Below are 9,108 nucleotides of genomic sequence, written 5' to 3'. Positions count from 1 at the left end.
ATTCTGTCACCTATGCTGAGCTACCTACAACTCTGAAGTTGTAAAACCCTTTATTGCTTTCCCAACAGTAATAGTTGGTAGCTGTTTTTAGTTGGTAACCCCAGTGGTTTGTTTTTTAAAAAGGCCAGAACAACCAAAAACGGTTTCCTCATTTTAGGTGTAGGTATAAATAAGAAAGCTCTTTTCAGATATTGTGATGTAATCACTGGGGTTGTTGCAGACTAAAGAGCATGAGTGATCCAGGGCTACAGTATAAATAGTTGTCATACAATGTCTCCAGTATTCTCATATTTTAATGAGAGTATATTTATATATGTATACAACTCTTATCATTTGGGCATTTTTTAAAATGAAGATTGTTAGTTTTGTAGAATTTGTGGTAGCGAAAATCAAGAACTGATATTTCCAAAGGGTGCCTCATCCCTAAAATGATTGAAAACCACTGCTATATTTAGAGAAGAGAAAACAAGAAGACCAGGCTTCAGGAGCATTTGATTTTAAGAATGAATCCTATGCTATCTCTTATAGCCCTGTTAGCCTTTTTAGAGAAGTCTTTTGTTTCTCTGTTGCCAGTGCAACCAACAGTGTTAGCAACAGTAGGAGTAGCAGTTCTAGACTAGGTATCAGCGTATGTCTGTGGATTTATGCTGTTAATATCAGAAACTGCTTGACACAGAGGCAGAGTGCTTGCTCTGTTTAAATACCCTGAATTTAGCAGACTGATTTAAAAAAAATACATTACTCTATGCACATGTCTGTACCAATAATTTACCATGCTGGGTAGCACCTCTGATGCATACTTCTGTACCTAAGCTAATTAGCTCCAAGCAGAGTTAATTAGTCTGTCTGCAAAAATCACATTCAGGCAGTTATACTACTGTGCATGTAGAGAAGTACCACCAGCACAGTAGGTTAGCAGTATAGTCAGCCCTGTGTACAATATGGTTAGCTAACTGGATTTTTTTCACCCTAACAATTGTTTTCGTCTTCTGTAGCATTGCAGGCAGTGTGGCAGACAGCTACGACACTGAAAGTGGGTTTGAGGACTCTGAAAACAATGATGTTGCCAATGCAGTTGTGCGCTTCATCACCCGATTTATTGACAAGGTTTGTACAGAGAGTGGGGTTACACAGGATCACATCAAAGGCCTTCATTGCATGATACCAGGTAAGAGCTGTGCCAAAAATATAAATTCCTTTTATGCTCTTTGGTTACTTTCCTAGTCTGTTATAGTTCCTTTCATTCTCTGGGAACTGATCATTTTTGAAAGGAGAAATGTGTCTTGTTTCTTTTATTTTCAGTACTGTTTAAGGGTTTGTTTCCTGGACTGTAATTATTGACAAATTTTAAATAACCATTGAAGTTATCTATTTTTTATTTCCTTGACAGTTAATTCCAAGATTTTAGAACGTTGTAATCATTACTTTGTTTTCATCTTTCTTGTATTATATGAGGTTTAATTTATAGTATTACCGCTTCTTAGGCATTGTAGCGATGCACATAGAGACTCTGGAGGCTGTCCATCGGGAGAGTAGAAGACTACCACCAATACAAAAGGCAAGCATTGTGAAATTTGTTTGTATAGTCTTCAAGTATTGGAGTCATATACAGGTAGAAGTAGCATTAATCTTTCTTGTTCTAGTGTAAAGAGACATCTGAGCACCAAAAGAAAGTTTTCATCAGTAATAAACAAGTTATTTGGCTTTGGTCTGTGAAACACAAACTTGTGAAAGTAGAAGAGCCAAACCTCTGAACATAAACAAGTGATTGCATGCTTGTTATTTTTATAAAACCCGTTTCCCTGAGTTGAGTCCAGACTCCTCCATCTCCTAACAATTTTGTTCTGAAGATTTTTGTACCAAATAGGCTAAATAGATCTGAGTGTTGCAGTGCATATTTCTTTTAAAATACAAGTTCTTTTCTTCTGGGGGCGGTCAGCCTAAGATTCTGCGACCAGCTTTGCTTCCAGGAGAAGAGTTTGTATGTGAAGGTCTCCGTGTGCTACTGGATCCTGATGGCAGAGAAGAAGCAACAGGAGGATTACTTGGAGGCCCTCATATTCTCCCAGCAGAAGGAGCATTATTCCTTACTACATATAGAATTATATTTAAAGGCACTCCTCATGATCAACTAGGTATGCTCATTTCTGTTCAAACCAAAATAACCATGCTCCTTCATGTATATAAACCTTTGAACTGGCCTTTTAGTTTAATTAACATATTCAAAATACATGTTCCATTCGAAATGATTGAAAATTCAAATATTTGTGTAATCATTTGTTTCTCACCTATATAGGTACAGATGATTTTTTGTTTATACTTGCATAAAAGAAATAATTCAGTAGTCCTTATCACAGAAGTAAGGGAGTGATTTGGCTAAAGCTGGAGACCACAAGAAATCCTGGGTAGTATTCTTCAGTAGGGGCAGGAGTGGGAGTGGCAGCAGTGGCGAGAAGAGCATCAGCCCTGGGTGCTGACTGGAGGGAAGGGGTCACACAAAAGGAGCAGTCACTGCTTCCAGCAGCTCAGTTGCTGTTGCCCTGTTCACCCCTGTCCTCCTGGGCACCAAACTGCTCAGTTATGCCTCTGGAATTCTTGGCATTCCCACAAACTTGCTGTTTGATGTGGACAGCTCCCTTCACTGCTCACTCCTTCAGCTTCTTCATCTGTAAACTGGACCTAACAACACAATGTAGTAGATCAGTGGTTTTCAGATTGCTCACTCATAGATGTATCTGTGGCCTTCCAAATATCATCTGGGCTTTCATCACATTTCACCACCACCATGATATAATGCTGTTAATACCAAGTTATCTTTCCAAGTACACACATAAGAATGGCCACCTCCTACACACACAACCTTCCTGCAGACACCCAGGTGATTGCTCACTGCAGAGGCCCTTAGCTCAGCTACAGAGGCCCTCCTTCCCTTTCAAACAGAAATAGAGCACCCCTGAACTTTACCTGACTTTTCCATTCTTGTTCAGTCATTATCCAGTCCTCATTTATATTTGTGAGACAGCAGCAGTCCCTCTCAAAGGTTCCCTTAATGGGTCTCTGCTTCCTCTTCCCTTCATCTCCTTTTTCCCATGGAGAGGTGAGGAAGGTTCAGCTGTTTCCTTCCATCTTTCCACAGAGGGCTTGGAGCCTTGGTTTCTGAAACAACTGAGCAGCCGGGGCACAGTGAGGAACTAGCAATCATGGTTACATGACATATAATGACCCTGAGAGCCCTGCAGGCTGACAATCCCTGTTAAAGAGGGCTTGTGAAACCTAGGCTAGGGACAGGCATTCAAAAAGCCAGAGCCTGAATTGATTCACCCTTTGCAGGTTAGTCTAACTTGCCTAGGCTGAACTGGTTTGTAACAGGACAAACATGCTCTCTGGACTGAGGCAATGCAGGCACATGCCTACAGTTCCTCGGGACAGGAGCCAGGGGATGCTAGAGCCACAGGGCACTAGATCTGCTAACCCTCGCCACCGTGCTCCCTGCCCCAAAATAGGCCCCCTGCTGGACAATGGAGGGAGGAGGAATAACCCCTGTCCCTGCCCCCCCGCCCCCCCCGAAGGGGCCCTACTGGCTGGTGGCTGACCGCGCCCTGCCCCGCTGCTGCAGCTTGTGGAGGCAGGGCCCTTGTTGGGGTCAGCAGCCCCTGCCATAATGTGGGGGAGCGCGAGCCCCTTCCCAGTGGGGGCACTGCGCTGCAGGACCAGCACAGCTGTGGCGGGCTGTGCACAGCAGTGCCGGGGTCCAGAGCAGGCCAGAGCCCTGCAAGCCCCCTGCAGAGCAGCCCCCACTGGGAAGTGGCTCGCACTCCGGGAAGCCGTGATGGACTGCTACCTGTCATGGTCACTCACCACTCGCCACTCCAGCTCCTGGGCAAGGGTGGGGCCCAGCCCCTACTGCTCAGTCTGTGCTCTGGGCAAGCCTCCTCCTGGCAAGAGGGGGCTTATTCAGCCACTGGCCCCAAATACAGGCTGAGTGGCAGCTGTTGCCGGGTCAGGCAGACCCCACTGCGGTGCCAGCACCTGAATAAGCCCCCTCTGCCGAGCTTGCCCCAAGCACAGAGAGACTGCTGGCACTACAGTGGCGTCTGCCTAGCCCAGCTGCTGCTGCCACTCTGTGCTCAGGGCCAGCCCCCTCCCAACAGGAGGGGGCTTATTAGCCACTGGCCCTGAGTACAGAGCGGAGGCAGCTGGGCCAGGAAGACCTTGCAGCGGTGCCAGTAGCCTCTCTGTACTCAGGGCAAGTGTCAGCAACTGAATAAGCCCCCTTCTGATGGGAGGGGGCTTGCCTCAAGTGCAAAAAAGTCACTGGCCCTGCAGCGGGGTCTACCTGGCCCTGCAGCGGGGTCTACCTGGCCCAGCTGCTGCTGCTCTGTGCTCGGGGCCAGCAGCAGAATAAGCCCCCTCCTGGCAGGAGGGGGCTGACCCCAGCACAGGGCAGCAGCCAGGCCAGGCAGACCCCACTGCAGTGCCAGCAGCCTTTCTGTGCTTGGGGAAAGCCCCCTCCCATCAGGAGGGGGCTTATTCAGCTGCTGGGCACTGCAGCGGAGTCTGCCCAGCCGCAGCCGCTGCTCAACCTGTGCTTGGGGCCAGTGGCTGAATAAGCCCTCTCTTGCTGGGAAGGGGCTTGCCCTGAGCACGGACCGAGCATTGGGGGCCAGGCCCTGCTCCCCTCCCAGCAGCTGGAGTGGAGAGCAGTGAGTGACTGTCACAGCTTCCCAGAACACAAGCCCCTTCCCGGCAGAGGCCGCTCTGTGGGGCCGGCAGAGCTAGTGCGAAGTGTGGCAGCACTGCAGGGGGCATTCAGGGCTCTGGCCCATTCTGGACCTGAGTGCCACTCTGCACCCCACCGCAGCTCTGCCTGCCCCACAACACAGTGCCCCTGCTGGGAAGGGGCTCACACTCCTCCACATTATGACAGTGTCTGCTGCCCCAACAAAGGCCCTGCCCCTTCCTGCTGCAGCGGCAGGGCAGGGGCATGGCCAGGTAGGGCCCCTGGCAGGGTGAGCAGGGAGTGCGGCAGCAACAGCGGGCAGACCTGGTTGCCAGTGAGGGTAGAAGGGAGACTCTCCTCCCTGCCCCCTCTGCCTCAGGGGCATAGGTGACACGAAGGGAGAGCACGGGGGGCGGGCACGTCCCCCCAAAAGATTGACTGCCGCTGAAGCGTAGTCGCCGCCTGCACCCACAACACCCCTCGTGGCTGACGTGGCTAGCGGCAGCTGCAGGCAGACCCCGCTTGCCGCTCACCACCCCTCCCCTCTGCCGCCAACACCACCGGCAGCAGTTGAGGCAGTCCTCGCTTGCTGCTCACCACCACCAGTACCTGCGGGTAGTCCCCGCTCACCACTTGCTGCCATGGTGCCCCCCAGTTGCGGAAAATACCAGTCGTTCACGCTCAAGGGCCATGGTGCCCCGCTGCTGCATCAGTGAGGGGGAAGTGCCCAGCAAACCTGGCTCAGGTCCCTGCCGGTGGGATGGAGAGGGGGGAATTAAAGCCCTCCCTGCCAATGGTTGCTGCTCGCCAGCCCCCCCTCAGTGCCGACACTGCCAGCTGCATCTGCGGGTGATCCCTAATCGCCGCTGGCCACTGCTGATGCAGCCAGCAGTGTCTGCAGGCAGTCACCGACCATTGGTCAGCGCTCACCACCACTAACACCACCGTGGCTGCCTGCAGGAGCTCCCCACTCACCACCAACACCGGTGTCACCACCGCGGGTGGTCGCTGTGCGCCCCCCCCCAGCCTCCGGGGACACATGGCGTTCATGAGTGGCTAAAAATTAAAATCTCATATAATGGGTTCAGTAATTAAGTGATGATCAATATCAGAACGGAGGCTTACCGTTGAAGACTTTTACAATCAAATAGGAATAAATTCCCACACTCAAAGGCCTGAATGTGTTCAAACACTCTTAAAAATAGTACCAAAAAGTATGGTAATCAAGAAAAATGGATTGACTTTGAAATGTAGGAACTAAAAAAAATTTATCTTAGCTTGAAAATCTTGCAGAATGGTATTAACTTTCTCTCTTATACAGCTGTTACAGGATTAAGTATTGTTTTTAATTATATCATGGAAATAGTAGCAGGTCTACAGAGCAGATTTCCATGTGTCAGCCAAAAAGTACAATTTTAGTTATAAAGTGCATAGTTTTTAATAAGAAAACTAGTGCACATTAGTTATTATTTATGAGCTGCATAATACAGTATGGCAAATTATTACATTAGAAACTGATTCCTGGACCTGTACCAATTTTTTTCTGGCATTTCTTTTAGCAGGATATAGATAAAGTAAAAAAAAGTATTTTAAATCAAGATGATTAGAAATAGGAAAATTGAATCTTTCTTGGGTGTAAGTAATACTTCGGGAATTTATCAGCTTCTATAAAGTATATTGCTCAAAGTGAATTCTGTATGGTAATATTTCTTCTATTTGAGATTATAGGCATGATTTTTCCATTTTCTTGAGTCTATTCAGTAACAAATGTTCAAAGTACAATGAAGCCAAACAGATCTACCTCCATAATCTAATAAATATCTATAAATATGCTCCTGTGATATTTAGTTGGAGAACAGACGGTGGTCCGAAGCTTTCCTATTGCATCTTTAATGAAGGAGAAGAAGATTGCTATTCAAAACCAGTTTCAACAGAATATGCAGGAAGGACTGCAGATCACCTCAGCCACCTTTCAGGTAGAATGGAGTGTTGTAAGACATATCTGAAACAATAATTACATCCAAACAACCTCCTACAGTTTACACCTTTCATTCTGGGAGGAGCCAAAGGAACTCAGTGGGCACTTAGTATCTTTTAGAACTGTTTTTGCAACTATGTTTCTCTCTCTTCACCTTTCACTGTGTGTCAGAGAGCAACTCAGGGCCGCGTCCAGACAAGCACGGTCGTGCGGTTTGTGGCACCGCAGACCTGTTTGCAGCACCACACGCCACACCTTCAGGCGTTCCCCAGGCTGCTACCTTGCAGCACTGGTGGGGGGTTGACTGTGAGAAATCCCAGGGTCAAAAAAACCCGCACATGTTAGCAGCACACACCACCTAAAGCCAGAGCTTAGCCAGCCAGAGCAACACTGCAGCTGCCAACCAGGTTACCAGCTACAGGAGCACCACGGCTGCAGCTTCCCTGGCCCCCAAGGCCCCAGGTAAGACTGCTGGGGCCAGCATACTTGCTGGCCCCAGCCTCCCCTACCACACCCAGCATAACCTGCCATGTACCAGAAGCACCGTGGCACAGGTGTTCCCCAGGGACAAGTAACAGTGGCACAAGGTGGACTGCTGCTATTTGTCCCCAGAGAACCAAATGTCCACACTCATCTGGATGTGGCTTAGGTGTCCAAAGTCTCTGCTTGACAGCAAAAGGGTTTGGAGTATGCCAAAAGGTATGCATATCATCAGTCCTGTAGAATTTACCATACTTACTTAAATACAAGACAAATTTTTTCTCCCAGTAAGCATGGAGAAAAAAGCCCCATGTCTTATACTCACATACAAGGAAACCTTATTAAATATGCCGTCTGTTATTAAATTGCTGCCAAAAGCAGAATGTGCTTAGTCATGGAAACCAACTATGAAACTGGTTAAATGCAAATACTGATCATGACTATGAAACACATGGCCCATATTGGGCAAACATGCTGATAGAAACCTATCCCCACCTTTCTTTTTTCATGTCTTCGGCCAAATCAGCCAAATGAGTTCCAAATTATATCAAATGAACAGGGCTCAGTTGTTCAGATCTGTGTGGCACTACCACCACCAAGTATCCTACCTCCCAGACTCTTCAGCTCAGGACTTAGATATTCCCAAATCCAAGGCAGGCATCCTATATGCAAGCCCCAACCCTAGAGCCCTGGGAGTTCAGATGCTCCCTAGTCTTGTTTCCAGAGGGCAAAATGCCAAAGAAACAAGCTGGCAAGAAAGCTCCGATCACACGGATAGGTTAATGTGGTCCATTTGAATAGGATAGGTGGTAGTGCCCATTGAGTCCAGTCCCCCATCATTACCAAATCTTTTTGAAGGTATGGTGAGCCACTACACTGCATATATTTTTACTTCCTCTTCACTCTCACAGCTGAGCTGTTCCTTTCTATACCATTTTCAAAGATTCCTGTTTTTTCACCAGCTTTAAATGTCTGGCAGACATCACCAAATAGGGCCCCAAACAGTTCACCCAGAGCCCCTCTGTCAGCCCCTCTCAGTGTGTTATATATGATTAGTGTGGTCCTGACCTCCAAGAGGTGGAGCTGGGCCAGGTTGCCCTGCACTTTATCTGAATATCAATTTTTGGAGGATCCCAGGACTTGTGACAAGGACACCCAGTTCCATCCCATGAGCGGGGGGCTAGCTGGCACATAAGTCCTTCGTGGAGGTGTATCTGGAGTATACATGTATACTGAGCAGTGCTGAGCTGTGGGATCACTATGGCTTGAAATGTTGGGTGTGCTTGGCCAATGAACTATATGATAAATCATGAGCCTTTTGGCTATGTTCCATGGACTCCTAGGGGTCCACAGACTATGTCTAAGAGGTCTGCAAAAGATGTCTATGATCAATCAAAAGTATGTGTACCTTCACTTACAATTCAAAGGTGTTCACACCTCCATTCAAAATTTCTAAAGAGGTCCACAGCTCCATTAAAAATTTTTAGGGGTCCACAGATGAAAAAAGATTGAAAGCCACTGAACTTGTATCATGCATAGTTTGTACTATAGATATATAAGTAGGTGCCAAAGTGCTGCTTAAAAGTGTGTTTATGGAGTACCTGTGCTAATACTTGTAGCAGTTTCAAAGAAGTTAAAATACATTAATTCTGGATGAACTAAGTCTAAGGGTACTATATGCAAATTGCTCAGGCATGTTTATTTTATGGTCATTGATTTCAAATTTGCTTCTCACTTCCATGTGCTCAAGGAGAGCAGGGTCTTGATAGTAAGGCAGGAGAGGGGCTGCAGGGGAGAGTAAGTTGCGGGGCAGAGGGCAAAGAGGCCGCCTGACCTCCCTGCCCCTAGATTAATTGCCCCTGCTGTAGCAGTGAGAGGGAGACAAATACAAGGCAAACCTCCAATAATTAGATTCTATTCCTAGAAAATT

General features: G+C 47.5%; 1 protein-coding gene across 1 annotated transcript in view; it reads left to right on the top strand.

Annotated features, from left to right (window-relative positions):
- Positions 1 to 9,108, top strand: part of SBF2 (SET binding factor 2) — a 500,212-nt gene that overhangs the window by 410,559 nt on the left and 80,545 nt on the right. Inside the window, 4 exon segments of the mRNA XM_025196666.1 lie at positions 996 to 1,168; positions 1,485 to 1,558; positions 1,940 to 2,135; positions 6,569 to 6,696. Coding sequence (XP_025052451.1) covers positions 996 to 1,168; positions 1,485 to 1,558; positions 1,940 to 2,135; positions 6,569 to 6,696 — 571 coding nt within the window.

The sequence above is a fragment of the Alligator sinensis genome, unplaced genomic scaffold (genome assembly GCF_000455745.1).
Source record: "Alligator sinensis unplaced genomic scaffold, ASM45574v1 scaffold755_2, whole genome shotgun sequence".
Classification (NCBI taxonomy): Eukaryota; Metazoa; Chordata; order Crocodylia; family Alligatoridae; genus Alligator; species Alligator sinensis.
Note: the sequence above shows the minus strand (reverse complement) of the source record. Positions and strands in the feature narration are given on the sequence as shown.